The sequence below is a fragment of the Cervus canadensis genome, chromosome X (assembly GCF_019320065.1).
Source record: "Cervus canadensis isolate Bull #8, Minnesota chromosome X, ASM1932006v1, whole genome shotgun sequence".
NCBI lineage: Eukaryota > Metazoa > Chordata > Mammalia > Artiodactyla > Cervidae > Cervus > Cervus canadensis.
In genome coordinates, this window is record NC_057419.1 from 54,761,270 (window position 1) to 54,779,439 (window position 18,170).

At 38.5% G+C, this 18,170-nt stretch overlaps 1 protein-coding gene across 3 annotated transcripts in view; it reads right to left on the bottom strand.

Moving 5' to 3' along the window:
• The window catches only part of FAM120C (family with sequence similarity 120C), a 131,017-nt gene that overhangs the window by 83,043 nt on the left and 29,804 nt on the right, over positions 1 to 18,170 (bottom strand). For all 3 annotated transcript variants that reach the window (XM_043457764.1, XM_043457765.1, XM_043457766.1), the window contains exons 2-3: positions 1,209 to 1,455; positions 883 to 965 (exon numbers count right to left, since the gene is read on the bottom strand). In XM_043457764.1, coding sequence (XP_043313699.1) covers positions 883 to 965; positions 1,209 to 1,455 — 330 coding nt within the window. The remainder of the gene's footprint in view (positions 1 to 882; positions 966 to 1,208; positions 1,456 to 18,170) is intronic.

Consider the following 18,170-nt stretch of genomic DNA (forward strand, 5'->3'; position numbering starts at 1 on the left):
TCCTGGCATAGAGCACCTAAAATCTTTGTAATTTCCTAGGTGGTAAGAGCACACCTGTGCTCAGGATCCTCCCAGACCTCATCCTATGTATCTCTTCATCTGGCTGTTCATCTGCGTCCTTTATCATACCCTTTAATAAACTGATATATGTAAGTATGTATTTCCCTGAGTTCTATGAGGTGCTTTAATGGGATGGGGAGGGAGGTGGAAGGGGGGTTAGGGATGGGGAACACATGTAAATCCATGGCTGATTCATGTCAATGTATGGCAAAAACCACTACAATATTGTAAAGTAATTAGCCTCCAACTAATAAAAATAAATGGAAAAAAAAACAAATTAATTAAACCCGAGAAGGGAGTCATTGGAACCTCAAATCTATAGCTAGTTGGTCAGTAAGAAGCACAGGTGATAACCTGGGCTTGCAACTGCTATCTGAAAGTGTGTGGGGGGTGGGGCGGTCCTTGGAATTGAGTCCTGAACCTGTCTAATCTGACACTATCTTCAGGTAGATAGTGTTAGAATTGAGTTAAATTGTAGGATACCCAGCTTGTATCACAGAAAATTGTTTGGTGCGGGGAAAACTCCCCACATATTTAGTGACTAGAAGTGTCAAAAGTGAAGTACTCTGTGTGACAGTGGTAGTAGTGTGAGAGAGAGGAACACATAGGGAGAAAGACACTATGGGGTACAACTAGATTTTTCCCTATACATTAGGTAGAAAACTGAGTTTCTCCTTTTCAAGAGTATTGACCATAATTATAAATTTTTTGTAAGTATTTGAAATAATTTAAGCCTAATGAAAGATTTACTCTATCAAAATTCCAATCAAAACGTGATATCCTCTAGGCATGGATGCACAGGCATGAAATGGGGCACATTACCTTAAGTGATGCAAGGGGATGTTCTGGTCCCAAGAGGCTCCAGTGAAAAGCAGCCAGGTCCTCATCGGGGAGAATGTGGTTACCTATAAAGTATATCTATCATTTATTGACTGTACAAATGTTTTCTTAGAATCTCCAGGCCAAGAAGTATTAATTCATAATAAAAGATGCTGAGTTTCCAGTAAGAAGCCCCAAAGCACAGTGCTTGACGTGCAAACTTTCAGAAGATAAATCCAACAGTGATAACCATTGCTCTGGTTTTCATCTCTTAACACTGAAAGAGGAAACTTACATGATCATTAGAGTCTGTTCTTTGGACCACCTACCTAGCAGTGCAGCAAATATGGGAAAATTCATCCGCTTCAGGCCTAGCTGCTTGGCCACCTCCTGCATCAGAAACTGGTTGGTGGTGAGGTTCTTTCCATTCCAGCTCAGCTTCAGAGCATGGGAACTATAGTAAGAGGGAATATTGTAGAGCGCATACTCGGAGTCATGGGCAAGAAGACCATGGAAGCCATTTTCCCTGAAAAAAGCCACCACTTCCAAATGGTGGTCTTCAAGGCTCTGAAAGACCTAGGAAGGAAAAAGAGAACATGTCATGCAACAAAAGCTGACCTATATTTGGTTAGAAGTCAGAAAGGCTAGAAACTGAATTTTATAGTTTGTTGAAATTTAAGATTATATAAGACTGAACAAGGCTTCCCTGGTAACTCAGCTGGTAAAGAATCTGCCTGCAATGCAAGAGACACGGATTTGATTCCTGGTTTGGGAAGTTCCCCTGGAGAAGGGATAGGCTACTCACTTCTGTATTCTTGGGCTTCCCCAATGGCTCAGGTGGTAAAGAATCTACCTGCAAAGTGGGAGACCTGGGTTGGATCCCTGGGTTGGGGAGATCCCCTAGAGCAGGGCATGGCAACCCACTCCAGTATTCTTGCCTGGAGAATCCCCATGGACAGAGGAGTCTGGCGGGCTACAGTCCATGGTGTCACAAAGAGTCAGACACGACTAAGCACAGCACAACACAAGGCTGAACAAAATACTTTAAAAAAAAAAAGAAAGTCTCTCCTAGCCTAAACTGGATTATTCCTGTAAAAACAGGTAGCATTATCCATTTGTCCATTCAAATGACCAATTTTTTGACTCCCTGCATGGAACTATGGCCTGAAGCTCTTTAAAAGAATATTGAAATTAACATGGTTCATAGTATTTAAGTTTTTACTTTAAATAATAATAGATGAGAACTTTGTTAGAAAGATAATAAAGCTATTATATATTGCTTAGTACCTTCTATATACTGTGTGTGCTTTACATACATTATCTCATCAACAGAACAACCAAGGACAAGGCAGATATAGATGAAAAAACATACAAGTGGAAATAGACATAGAAAGATTAAATAACATATAGCTAGAGCCTGAATCTAAGTTAATCTAACTCTTTTTAAAAAATCCCTGCTTTCTTTCTTAGGAGCACCTTGGACCACAGGGCACCTAAATAGGGCGCTTCCAACATTTAGAAGTCAGAAACTTCACTCTATTTTAGAAATGGAAAAACTAAGGCTGCGAGAGGTTGGTTGCCCCCAAAGCTGCATAATGAGGGTGTATACACAGGATTCAAACCCAAGCTGATCTGACTCCAGAATGCACACTTCCCATTGTACCAGGCTTCTTCCTGAAGAGCACTATCTTTACTGCAATAGAGGCAGACTGTTAAATGCCCTTCTTGTGCACACATCTATTGCTCTACATAAAGGATACTAAAATGATCTGCATACTGGTTCTGCTACACTAAGTTCCTTGACTGGAGAAACTTTATAATCTCTATATTCTTGGCTCCCACATAAGATCAGATGCATTGCAGTTTGAATAATAGTTACTAACAGATACTGAACATATACTATGTGCTAAGTAATGTTCCAATTACTTTACATGTATTAATTCATTTCATACTCAAAACAATCCAATGAGGCCATAACTATTATTATTATCTCCATTTTACATCTCTAAGGTCACAGATCTGGAAGGAATAAAGTCTGGAGTTTGTCTCCAGAGCCTACAGACCTTGATAATTTTGTTGAACTCAATTGACTTAATTTTTCATTTAAGTTTTAGAGGAATGGTAGTTCTTCTGGAGTCTGACAGGAGTTTCAATGCATTAAGCTTTCTCTAAGCTATGGAAAGAGACTCTAGTTGCAGTAGAGAGCCATGTCACATATTAAGTTACAGCAGAGGGAGGGACACTGGTAAGCAAATAACAAAGCAAGGTCTGTATTTATTTGATATCCAGGCAAAGGAAGCAAAAAACCTTACTTTGAGCCACAACATATTTATGTCTAGAGTTACAATTAACTCCAGATGGGTCTGGGTAGGAGTACAGTTTTAGGCTGTCCCCTAGTGACAGTTTCTTCCAGCATATACCTCTCATACTAGTCACTGACTGAGCATCCATCGACATTGTACCAGGCATAGTGCTGACTGTGATATGTTCTTTCTCATCATCACAACCTGACTATGTCAGCATTATAAGTCCTGTGGTTCTGGTAAGAAAACTGAGGCTTAGAGAAGTGATGTGGCATGTTCAGGGCTACAGAGCTGGGAAACAGGAACCCAGATCAGACTGACACCAAAGTCCATGCTCTTTCTACAACAACATATTACCTTTAGCTGGTCTGCAGTTGATTATGCCACCATCCAAGTGATATCAACTCTAGAAAGTCAAGGACTAGTGATCTTTAACAAATCTGATGGCTCTCATAAGGAATATAAATCACAATCACCTAGAAAGCATTTTCTAGAAAGTCAAGGACTAGTGATCTTTAACAAATCTGATGGCTCTCATAAGGAATATAAATCACAATCACCTGGAAAGCATTTTCAAAATATACAAACATGTGCCTCACCTCAGATCTGCTGAAACAATCTCCTGAGTGTGACTGGAATGCCTATATTTCAAAACTAGCTTCCAGTAGGTTCTGATGCACACTCCTAAGAACCATTGAGCTAATCTAATTACTCATTTAAAAAAAAAGTTTTATTGAGGTATAACTGACATACTGAATTATTACATATTTAAAGTGAAAGTGAAAGTCACTCAGTCATATCTGACTCTTTGTGACCCCATGGACTATACAGTCCATGGAATTCTCCAGGCCTGAATGCTGGAGTGGGTAGCCTTTCCCTTCTCCAGGGGATCTTCCTAACCCAGGGATTGAACTCAGGTCTCCAGCATTACTGGCGGATTCTTTACCAGCTGAGCCACAAGGGAAGCCCAAGAATACTGGAGTGGGTAGCCTATCCCTTTTCCACTGGATCTTCCCAACCCAGGAATCGAACAGGGGTCTCCTGAATTGCAGGCAGATTCTTTACCAACTGAGCTATATTTAAAGTGCACATCAAAGTGATATGATATACATATGCCCAGTTACTCATTTTGCTGCTTAAGCAACTAGCCCCCTAGAAAGGAGAGATGACTTGACATGGTTACCTAGTTAATCTGTAGCAGAACCAAGATTAGAACAAAAGTCTCATGATGCCAGGTATAAAACTTCCTTCACTGCATATTCTGGGGGTAAATAATGGAAAACAAGAGAATAACAATAATATCATAATTCCCCAGCACCCTACTCCTACCAGGCTAGTTTCCTAGCTACCCTTCTCCAAGATTACTGTTTCCTTTTCTTTGCTCCCTTGGTTTCCTTGCCTAGAATACCACACTGCCTCTCTTTTCCAATGTTCCAAATACTTTCCATAGGCCCCCTCTTACATGATTTCTTTCCTCTTAACTCTTACAACACTGAGACAGTTGACACCATCAAGGAAGTAACTCAACAATATCCTCACCTGCCAAGTTGTAAAACCACAGATTCCTTCTTATTCTTGTGTGTATCCTCCACAGTCCTAACCAACACTTAGAAAGGACATAGAGCTGGGTTGACAGAACAGCAAAGAAAGGTCTACACAGGTTGTAAAAGGGAAAGGGGCCCTGGCAAATAATAGGGCAACATCATCTAAGTATTTGACTTCAACAACTGACGTACCGATGTCACTGGGAAAAGTCTGCCTGGATTGCAGGTTATTTAGACATGAAGTAGCAAAGTAATATTAGGTATCAACTGAGTACCTACTATGTACCAGGCACTGTTCTAAGTACACCTCATGTCTATTAACCTTCCAATAACATCATGATGCATTATTATTTTGCTTTTACAGATGACAGAATAACAAGGATCAGAGGTTGAAGAACTTGACCAAAGTCACACAGCTAAAAAATGAAGCTAGTCAATAAGCACATGAAAAAATGTTCAACATCATTAGTTATTAGAGAAATACCAATCAAAAATCCACAGTGAGAAACCAATTAAGATGTACTAACATGGCTATAATTTTTAGAATGTAAAATAACAAGAGTGTGGAGAAACTGGAATCCTCCATACATTGTTGGTGGAAGTGTAAAATGGTGCAGTCACTTTGGAAAACAGTCTGGGAGTTCCTCAAATGGCTAACATGGGGTTATTACACGATCCAATACTTCCACTCATAGGTGTATATATACAAGAGAATTAAAAACATACGTTCACACAATAACTTGTACATGAGTGTTTGTAGCAGAATTATTCACAACAGTCAAAAATGGAAACAACCAAAAGAAGAAGTGAAACTCTCACTGTTTGCAGATGACATGATCCTCTACATAGAAAACCCTAAAGACTCTACCAGAAAATTACTACAGCTAATCAACGAATATAGTAAAGTTGCAGGATATAAAATTAACACACAGAAATCCCTTGCATTCCATTACATCCACGTGATAAACAGAAAAGAGAAATTAAGGAAACAATACCATTCACCATTGCACAAAAAAGAATAAAATACTTAGGAGTAATCTACCCAAAGAAACAAAAGACCTATACATAGAAAACTATAAAACACTGGTGAAAGAAATCAAAGAGGACACAAACAGATGGAAAAATATACCGTGTTCATGGACTGGAAGAATCAATATTGTCAAAATGGCTAGTCTACCCAAAGCAATCTATAGATTCAATGCAATCCCTATCAAGCTACCAACGGTATTTTTCACAGAACTAGAACAAATAATTTCACAATTTGTATGGAAATACAAAAACCTCGAATAGCCAAAGCAATCTTGAGAAAGAAGAATGGAACTGGAGGAATCAACCTGCCTGACTTCAGGCTCTACTACAAAGCCACAGTCATCAAGACAGTATGGTACTGGCACAAAGACAGAAATATAGATCAATGGAACAGAATAGAAAGCCCTGAGATAAATCCACGAACCTGTGGACACCTTATCTTCAACAAAGGAGGCAAGGATATACAATGGAAAAAAGACAACCTCTTAACAAGTGGTGCTGGGAAAACTGGTCAACCACTTGTAAAAGAATGAAACTAGAACACTTTCTAACACCATACACAAAAATAAACTCAAAATGGATTAAAGATCTAAATGTAAGACCAGAAACTATAAAACTCCTAGAGAGAACATAGGCAAAACACTCTCCGACATAAATCACAGCAAGATCCTCTATGACCCCCCTCCCAGAATATTGGAAATAAAAGCAAAAATAAACAAATGGGACCTAATGAAACTTAAAAGCTTTTGCACTACAAAGGAAACTATAAGCAAGGTGAAAGGACAGCCCTCAGATTGGGAGAAAATAATAGCAAATGAAGAAACAGACAAAGGATTAATCTCAAAAATATACAAGCAACTCCTGCACCTCAATTCCAGAAAAATAAATGACCCAATCAAAAAATGGGCCAAAGAACTAAACAGACATTTCTCCAAAGAAGACATACAGATGGCTAACAAAACATGAAAAGATGCTCAACATCACTCATTATCAGAGAAATGCAAATCAAAACCACAATGAGGTACCATTACACGCCAGTCAGGATGGCTGCTATCCAAAAGTCTACAAGCATAAATGCTGGAGAGGGTGTGGAGAAAAGGGAACCCTCTTACACTGTGGGTAGGAATGCAAACTAGTACAGCCTGCTATGGAGAACAGTGTGGAGATTTCTTAAAAAACTGGAAATAGAACTGCCATATGACCCAGCAATCCCACTTCTGGGCATACACACCGAGGAAACCAGATCTGAAAGAGACACGTGCACCCCAATGTTCATCGCAGTACTATTTATAATAGCCAGGACATGGAAGCAACCTAGATGCCCATCAGCAGACGAATGGATAAGGAAGCTGTGGTACATATACACAATGGAATATTACTCAGCCATTAAAAAGAATTCATTTGAATCAGTTCTAATGAGATGGATGAAACTGAAGCCCATTATACAGAGTGAAGTAAACCAGAAAGATAAAGACCATTACAGTATACTAACACACATATATGGAATTTAGAAGGATGGTAACGATAACCCTACATGCAAAACAGAAAAAGAGACACAGATGTACAGAACAGACTTTTGGACTCTGTGGGAGAAGGCGAGCATGGGATGTTTCAAGAGAACAGCATCGAAACATGTATATTATCTAGGGTGAAACAGGTCACCAACCCAGGTTGGATGCATGAGACAAGTGCTCGGGCCTGGTGCACTGGGAAGACCCAGAGGGATCGGGTAGAGAGGGAGGTGGGAGGGGGGAACGGGATGGGGAATACGTGTAAATCCATGGCTGATTCATGTCAATGTATGACAAAAACCACTACAATATTGTAAAGTAATTAGCCTCCAACTAATAAAAAGTAAATGGAAAAAAAAAGGAAAAAAAAAGGGGAAAAAAATGGAAATAACCCAAATGTCCATCAACTAATAAACAGATAAACAAAAGAGAGTATATTAATACAACGGAATGTTATTCAAACATAAAAAGGAGTGAAGTGCTGATTCATGCTACAACATGAATGCATATTGAAAAACTTATAAAGTGAAAGCAGCCAAATACATATTTTTTAAAAATTTATTTGGTTGCTCCAGGTCATAGTTATGGCACTTGGGATCTTTAGTTGAGTAATATGGGATCTACTTCCCTGACTGGGTATTGAATCCAGGCCCCCTGCTTTTTCAGTGTAGCATCTTAGCCACTGGACCACCAGGGACGTCCCCCAAACAGACTTTTATATAAATTGTCCAGTATAGGGAAATACACAGAGATGGAAAGATAGTGGTTGCCAGGGACTGGAGGAAGGAGAATTGGAGAATGGCTGCTAGCAGACACTGGGTTTCCTTTTAGGGATGATAAAAAATGCCCTGGAATTTGATAGTGATAATAGTTGCACAACTCTGTGAAGAAACTAAATGACACTGAATTGTATACTTTAAAATGGTGAGTTTTATAGTGTGTAAATTATATCTCAGTTTTTTAAAAGTGGAGTTAGGATTAAAATTTAGCTTTGCCCACAAATCCTAAGCTCACTAACTAAAAGCTTTTGATTATGGAAAATTGCAAAATAGAAAGGTAAGGAGACTAGCATAATGAACCTTCATGACACCATTATCCAGTTTCATATATCAAGGTTAAGTCATTCTTCTTTCATCTACTTTCTTTTGTCTGGCATTTTTTAAATATAAGTTTTTACTGTGATTAAAAAAAATCACACAACATAAAATTACCTTCTTAACCATTTTTTGAAGTGTATAGTTCAGTGTTAAATATACTCACCTTGAGACAGAGCTCTAGAACTTTTTCATCTTACAAATCTGAAACTTTACACCCATTAAACAACTCCCATTTCCCCCTGCCTCAGCCCCCGGCAATCACCTTTCTACTTTCTGTTTCTATGAATTTTACTACTTTTTTGGGGAGTCATATAGTATTTGCCCTTCTGTGACTGGCTTATTTCAACTTAATGCTTTCAAGATTCATCCATGTTGTAGCATGTAGTGAGATTTTGTTCCTTTTAAGGATGAACAATATTCCATTGTAGGTATATACATTCTTATTTATTTATCTATCAATGGACATTTAGGTTGCTTCCATTTCTTGGCTATTGTGAATAGCACTGCTATGAACATGGGTGTACAAATATCCCTTTGAGATTCTGCTTTCAGTTCTTTTGGATAAAAACCTAGAAGTGGAATTGCTGGATCATATGGTGATTCTATTTTTAATTTTTAAAGGAAACTCTATATTGTTTTTCATAGTGGTTGCATTGTTTTACATGCATGTCAACAGTGCACAAGGGTTCCAATTTCTCCACAACATCACCAACACTTATTTTCCTTTTTTAAATAGTAGTCATCTTAATGAGTATGAAGTAATAGCTCACTGTGGTTTTGATTTGGGCTTCCCTGGTGGCTCAGAGATTAAAGTGTCTGCCTGCAATGCACTTCTCCAATGATTGGTGACATTGATCATCTTTCTATATGATTATTGGTCATTTTTGGTACAGTTTAAAGCAAGTTTCGGGCTTCCCTGGTGGCTCAGAGGTTAAAGCATCTGCCTGCAATGCAGGAGACCTGGGTTCGATCCCTGAGTCGGGAAGATCCCCTGGAGAAGGAAATGGCAACCCACTCCAGTATTCTTGCCTGGAGAATCCCATGGAGGGAGGAGCCTGGTAGGCTACAGTCCATGGGGTCGCAAAGAGTCGGACACGACTGAGCAACTTCACTTCAAAGCAAGTTTCAAATATCAAATCACCTCTAAATACTTCATTATGTATCTGTAACAGAGACTTAAAAATGACAAACACAGTACCATTATTTCACTGAATAAAATCAACAAGAGTTTCTTAATAATACCCAGCCTCAAGGAGTTCTCTGGTGGCCTAGTGGTTAAGATTCCAGGCTTTCACTGCCATGGCCCAGATTCAATCCTTGGTCAGGGAACTGAGTTCCCAAAAGCCACATGGTATGGCCAAATAACAAACAAAATATCCAGTTGTTATTCTATTTTCCATGACTGCCACAAAAATATCTTTTAATAGTTGGTTTGTTCAAATCAGAATCCAAATAGGGTCCACATGCTGCATCTGGCTGATATGGCTCCCAGTTATGTTAATTTGTAACAGTTGCCATTCTCTTTATTTAAATGCATTTTATTTACTGAAACAAAAAATACCCTCATTTTTTAAATTACAAAGGTAATATAGATTATTCAACAAATGGTGTTGAGCTAACTGAATATTTACTTGAGAAAAATAGGGTGGATCCATTCTTCACCCGTTAGCTTGGATAACCATACAAATAATAGAAGACATCATAGGGGAATTTAAGAAAAATAATTTCAGTGGATAAAGTTGAAGAGAAAACTCAGTATGTAACAGCAAATAGAAAGATCAATCCTCTTGAGTATATAAAACAAAACATTTCTGCTTGGGAAAAGCCAATGTAAGTAAACTCAAGAGATAAATGACAAATTGCAAAATAATTTGAAAGAGGACTAATTTCTCTAACAGAAGGATAAAAAAGTAATAACCCAGGAGATTTCATTAAAAAAGGAAGCATAAATAGATCCACTCAAAATGGTGGAGCAGAAGGACATGGACTCGCCCCTTCTTGAGAGAGGACCAGAATCACAACTAACTGCTGAACCACCATGGACACAAAAACACTGAAACCCACCAAAAAAGATACCCTACACCAAAGACAAAGGAAAAACCATAGCCAGACAGTAGGAAGGGCACAATCATGACAGAATCAAATCCCATACCTGCCGGGTGGGATACCCACAAACTGGAAAATAATTCTACTACAGAAGTTCTCCCACTGGAGTGAAGGTTCTAAGCCCCAAACTGGGCCTCCCAGCCTGGGGGATTGGCAACAGGAGGAGTTCCTAGAGAAACCAGCTTTCATGGCCAGTGGGATTTGACTGCAGGACTTCCCCCACAGGACTAGAGGAAACAGAAACTTCACTCTTGGAGGGCACACACAAAGTATTGTATGCATCAGGACCCATAGGAAAAAAAGCAGTGACCACATAAAAGACTGGGTCAGACCTACCTGCTAGAGTTGGAGGGCCTCCTGTAGAGGTGGGGGGTGGGGTTCACTGCAGGGACAAAGACACTGGTGGCTGCAGTTCTGGGAAGTACTCATTGGTGTGAGCCCTTCTGAAGGCTTTGATCATCCCAATCAAACAGACTGTAGGCTCCAGTGCTAGGTTGCCTCAGGCCAAACAACCAACAAAGAGGAAACACCGCCCCACTCATCAGCAAAGTTTTACTGAGTACAGCCCTGCCTACCAGAGAGACAAGACCCAGCTCTACCCACTACCAGTCTCTCCCATCAGGAAGCTTGCACAAGCCTCTTAGATAGCCTCATCCAACAGAGAGCAGGTAGCAGAAGCAAGAACTACAATCCTGCAGCCTGCAGAAAGAAACCAATCACAGAAAGTTAGATAAAATTAAACAGCAAAGGATAATGCCCCAGATGAAGGAACAAGATAAAAATCCCAGAAAACAACTGTGTGGAGTAGAGATAGGCAACTTTCTGGAAAAAGAGGTCAGAATAATGATAGTGAAGATGATTCAGCATCGTGGAAAAAGAATGGAGGCAAGGGTCAAGAAAATGCAAGACATATTCAACAAAGACGTAGAAGAAACAAAGAACAGGGATGAACAATTCAATAACTGAAATGAAAAATACACTAGATAGAAGAAATCAATAGCAGGATAAATGAGGCAGAAGAAAGGATGGATAAGTGACTTGAAAGACAGAATGGTGGAAATCACTGCTACAGAACAAAGAAAAAAGAATGAAAAGAAATGAAGACAGTTTAAGAGACCTCTGGGACAACATTAAAGCACCAATACTCACATTATAGGTGTCTCAGAAGGAGAAGAGAGAGAAAGAAAGGACCTGAGGAAATATTTAAAGAGATACTAGCTGAAAACTTCTTTAACATGGGAAACAGTCACCCAAGTCCAGGAAGCACAGAGACTCCCAGGCAGGATAAACCCAAGGAGGAACACACTGAGACACATAGAAATCAACCTGAAAAAAATTAAAGACAAAGAAAAAATATCAAAGCAACAAGGGGAAAACAAGAAATAACATGCAAGTGAACTCCCATAAGGCTATCAGCTGATTTCTCGGCAGAAATTCTGCAGGCCAGAAGGGAGGGGCACAATATATTTAAACTGATGAAGAAAGGGAAGACCCTACAACCAAGAATACTCTACCCATCAAGGCTCTCATTCATATTTGATGGAGAAGTCAAAATCTTTACGGACAAACAAAAGCTAAGAGAATTCAGCACCATCAGATCAGCTTTGCAACAAATGTTAAGGAACGCCTCTAGAAAGGGAAGAGACCAGAAAAAAACCAACCTTGTACATGTATAGGTTGCACATATACCTATTGTATCTATATCAAAACCTCATGGGAACAGCAAACCCAAAAACTACAATAGATAAAAATACAAAAAAGAAAAAGCAACCTGAACACAACACTAAAGATGGTCATCAAACCATCAGAAAGGAGAACAAGAGTGGAATAGAAGAAAAAGACCTACAAAAACAAACCCAAAACAGTTTAGAAAATAGCAACTGGATCATATATACTGATAATTACCTTAAATGTAAATGGATTAAACACCCCAACAAAAAGACATAGACTGGCTGAATGATACAAAAGATCCAAATACTATGTTGCCTACAAGAGAACCAGTTCAGACTGAGGGACACACAGAATGAAAGTGAGGGGATAGAATAAGGTATTCTGTGTAAAAGTAAATCAAAAGAAAGCTGTTTCGAGAGAACAGCATCAAAACATGTATATTATCTAGGGTGAAACATATCACCAGCCCAGGCTAGATGCATGAGACAAGTGCTCGGGCCTGGTGCACTGGGAAGACCCAGAGGAATCGGGTGGAGAGGGAGGTGGGAGGGGGGATTGGGATGGGGAATACATGTAAATCCATGGCTGATTCGTGTCAATGTATGACAAAAACCTCTACAATATTGTAAAGTAATTAGCCTCCAACTAATAAAAATAAATGAAAAAAAATAAGTTAAAAAAAAAAGAAAGAAAGCTGGTGTAGCAAAAAGTGTATCAGATAAAATAGACTCTAAAATAAAGACTGTTATAAGAGACAATATATAACGATCAAGGAATCAATCCAACAAGACACAAAAATTATTAGTATATATGCACCCAATATAGGAGCACCTCAATATATAAGGAAAATACTAACAGCCACAAATGAAGAAATGTACAAGAGCACAACAGTAGTGGGTAGTAACAGTAGTAACACACCATATTCATCAGTGGACACATCATCCAGACAGAAAGTGAATAAGGAAACACAGGCCTTAAATGACACATTAGATCAGATGGACTTAATTGATATTTATAGAGCATTCCATCTAAAGGTAGCAGAATACACATTCTTCTCAAGTGCACATGGAATATTCTCCAGGACTGACCACATGCTGTAAAAACTGAAATCATATCAAGCATCTTTCCCAACCACAATGCTATGAGATTAGAAATAAATTACAGGGAAAAAAGTATAAAACACACAAACACGTGGAGGCTAAATAATTCTATTAAATAACCAATGGGTCACTGAAGAAATGAACAAGGAACTCAAAAAATACCTAGACAAATGAAAATGAAAGTACAATGATCCAAAAACCATGCAATACAGCAAATGCAGTTCTAAAATGGAAGTTTAAAGCAATACAATCTTAACTCAGGAAACAAGAAAAATCTCAAATAAACAACCTAAACTTATACATAAAGCAACTAGAATAAGAAGAACAAACAAAATCTAAAGATAGTAGAAGGAAAGAAATCATAAAAATCAGGGGAGAAATAAATGAAATAGAGACAAAAGAAAACAATGACAAAGACCAATGAAACCAAAAGCTGGTTCTTTGAAAACATAAACAAAACTGACAAACCTTTAGCCAGGTTTGGCAAGAGAAAAAGGGAGAGGATTCAAATCAATAAAATAAGAAATGAAAAGGGAGAAGTTACAACTGACATCACAAAAATACAAAATATCCTAAGAGACTACTACAAGCAACTATATGCCAATAAAATGGATAACCTCGAAGAAATGGACAAATTCTTAGAAAGGTACAATATACCAAGCCTGAACCAGGAAGAAATAGAAAACAATCACAAGCACTGAAATTGAAACTATGATTAAAAATCTCCCAACAGTCTAAGACCTGATGGACTCAGAGGTAAATTCTATCAAACATTTAGAGAGGAGCTAACACCTATCCTCCTGAAACTGTTCCAAAAAAACTGTTTAGGAAGGAAAACTCCCAAACCCATTCTATGAGGCCATCATCACCCTGATATTAAAACCAAAGAAATATACCACACACAAAAAAGAAAACTAAACGCCAGTAATAACTGATGAACATAGATGCAAAAATCCTCAACAAAATACTAGCAATTCAAATACATTAAAAAGTTTATATACTATGATCAAGTTGGGATTTTCTATGCAAGGATTCTTCAATATCGGCAAATCATTCATGGTGATACCCCATATCAACAAATTGAAGAATTAAAAACGATGTCATCTCAATAGGTGAAGAAAAAGCTTTTAACACAATTCAGCACCCACTAATGATAAAAACTCCCCAGAAAGTGAGCCTAGAGGGGAACCTACTTCAATGTAATAAAGGCCATATATGAGGAACTTACAGCTAGTATCATACTCAATGGTGAAAAGTTGAAAACATTTCCTCCAAGATCAGGAAGAAGACAAGGATGTCCACTCTTGCCACTTTTATTTAACACAGTTTTGGATGTTCTAGCTACAGCAATCAGAGAAGAAAAAGAAATAAAAGGAATTCAAATTGGAAAAGAGTAAGTTAGACTGTCATTGTTTGCAGATGACATGATCCTACACATAGAAAATCCTAAAGATGCTACAAGAAAAGTTATTAGATATCATCAATGAATGTGGTAAAGTTGCAAGTTACAAAATTAATACACAGAATGCTACATGCTAACAGTGAAAGATCAGAAAAAGAATTTCAAGAAACAACCCCATATACCATTGCATCAAAAAGAATAAAATACACAAGAGTAAACCTACCCAACAAGACAAAAGACCTGTACTTCAAAAACTATAAGGTGCTAATTAAAGAAACTGAAGAGGACACAAACAGATGGGAAGATATACTACGTTCTTGGCTTGGAAGAATAAACATTGTCAAAATTACTATACTATACAAGGCAATCTACAGATTCAATTAAATTCCTATCAAATTATCAATGACATTTTTCACAACTAGAAGAAAAAATCTTAAAATCTGTATGGAGATGAAGAAGACCCCGAATACCCAAAGTAGTCTTGAAATAAAATGGAGCTGAAGGAATCAGGTTCCCCCAGATCAGGCTATACTACAAAGCTATAGTCATCAAAACAGCAAGGCACTGGCACAAAAACAGACATACAGATCAATGGAAGACGACTAAAAGTCCAGAAATAAACTCTACCACCCATGGTCAATTAATCTATGACAAAGGAAGCCAGACTGCACAATAGGAAAGACAGTTTCTTCAACAAATGGTGCTGGGAAAACAGGACAGCTGCATGTAAAAATGAAATTAGAACACTTTAATACAATACACAAAGATTAAACTCAAAATGGAATAAAGACCTAAATGTGAGACCATACACTATAAAACTATTAGAGGAAAACATAGGCAGAACATTCTATGACATAAATTGCAGCAAGATTTTTTTCAATCCATCTCCCAGAGAAATGAAAATAAAAACAAAAATAAACAAATGGAACCTAATTAAGCTGAAAAGGTTTTGCACAGAAAGGAAACCATAAACAAAATGAGAAGACAACCCATAGACTGGGAGAAAATATTCATACATGAGGTGACCAACAGGGGATTCAGTTCAGTTCAGTTGCTCAGTCATGTCCAACTCTTTGCAACCCCATGGACTACAGCATGCCAGGCCTCGCTGTCCATTGCCAACTTGCAGAGTTTACTAAAACTCATGTCCATTGTCGGTGATGCCATGCAACCATCTCATCCTCTGTCATCCCCTTCTCCTCCTGCCCTCAATCTTTCCCAGCATCAGGGTCTTTTCAAATGAGTCAACTCTTCGCATCAGGTGGCCAAAGTATTGGAGTTTCAGCTTCAACATCAGTCCTTCCAAAGAACATTCAGGACTGACTTCCTTTAGGATGAACTGGTTGGATATCCTTGCAGTCCAAGGGACTCTCAAGAGTCGTCTCCAACACCACAGTTCAAAAGCATCAGTTCTTCGGCACTCAGCTTTCTTTATAGTCCACCTCTCACATTCATACATGACTACTGGAAAAACCATAGCCTTGACTAGATGGACCTGTGTTGGTAAAGTAATGTCTTTGCTTTGCAATATGCTGTCTAGGTTGGTCATAACTTTTCTTCCAATAAATAATCGTCTTTTTATTTCATGGCTGCAGTTACCATCCGCAGTGATTTTGGAGCCCCCCCAAAATAAAGACTGCCACTGTTTCCACTGTTTCTCCATCTATTTGCCTTGAAGTGATGGGACCAGATGCCATGATCTTAGTTTTCTGAATGTTGAGCTTTAAGCCAACTTTTTCACTGTCCTCTCTCACTTTCATTAAGAGGCTCTTTAGTTCTTCTTCACTTTCTGCCATAAGAGTGGTGTCATCTGCATATCTGAGGTTATTGATATTTCTCCCAGCAATCTCTAGCTTGTGCTAGAATCCAGCCCAGCGTTTCTCATGATGTACTCTGCATATAAGTCAAATAAGCAGGGTGACAATATACAGCCTTGATGTACTCCTTTTTCTATTTGGAACCAGTCTGTTGTTCCATGTCCAGTTCTAACTGCTGCTTCCTGACTTGCATAAAGATTTCTCAAGAGGCAGGTCAGGTGGTCTAGTATTCCCATCTCTTTCAGAATTTTCCACAGTTTATTGTGATCCACACAGTCAAAGGCTTTGGCATAGTCAATAAAGCAGAACTAGTTGTTTTTCTGGAACTCTCTTGCTTTTCTGATGATTCAGTGGATGTTGGCAATTTGATCTCTGGTTCCTCTGCCTTTTCTACAACCAGCTTGAACATCTGGAAGTTTTTTGTTCATGTATTGTTGCAGCCTGGCTTGGAGAATTTTGAGCATTACTTTGCTAGTGTGTGAGATGAGTGCAATTGTGCAGTAGTTTGAGCATTCTTTGACATTGCCTTTCTTTGGGATTGGAATGAAAACTGCCCTTTTCCAGTCCTGTGGCCACTGCTGAGTTTTCCAAATTTGTTGGCATACTGAGTGTAGCACTTTCACAGCATCATCTTTTAGGATTTGAAATAGCTCAACTGCAAATCCATCACCTCCACTAGCTTTGTTCGTAGTGACTTCACATTCCAGGATGTCTTTCTCTAACTGAGTGATCACACTATTGTGATTATCTGGGTTGTGAAGATCTTTTCTGTATAGTTCTTCTGTGTATTCTTGCCACCTCTTCTTAATATCTTCTGCTTCTGTTAGGTCCATACCATTTCTGTTCTTTATTGAGCCCATCTTTGCATGAAATGTTCCCTTGGTATCTCTAATTTTCTTGAAGAGATCTCTAATCTTTCCCATTCTATTGCTTTCCTCTATTTCTTTGCACTGACCACTGAGGAAGGCTTTCTTATCTCTCTTTGCTATTCTTTGGAACTCTGCATTCAAATGGGTATATCTTTCCTTTTCTCCTTTTTAAACAGGGGATTAGTCTCCAAAATTTACAAACAGCTCATGTGACTTAATATAACAACAAACAACCCATCCAAAAAATGAGCAGAAGACCCAAAGACACATTTCTGCAAAGAAGACAAACAGATGGCCAAGAGGCATGAGAAAAGATTTTCAACATGGCTAATTACTAGAGAAATGCAAATCAAAACTACAATGAGACATCATCTCACACCAACCACAATAGCTATCATCAAAGAATCCACAAACAGTAAATGCTGGAGAGGGTGTGGAGAGAAGGAAACCCTCCTACACTGTTGGTAGGGATGTAAATTGGTACAGCCTTATGGAGAACAGTATGTAGGTTCCTTAAATAATAGAGCTGCCATATGACCCTGTAATCCCACTCCTGGGCCTATATCCAGCAAAAAGCATGGGCTAAATGGATACATGTACCCCAGTGTTCACTGCAGCACTGTTTACAATAGCCATGACATGGAAGCAACCTAAATTTCCATCAGCAGATAAATGAATAAAGAAGATGATGACTGCTACCCTCTGAAGCAGAATGAGTTCCTAGTCTAAAGTGTTCCAGTTCAGTTAACCTTACAATTTTCCAGGAGACTAAAATTATGTAGGTGAGATTAAACAACAATATATGCAAACAACTAATCAGAAAATGAGCACATTTGAGCTTT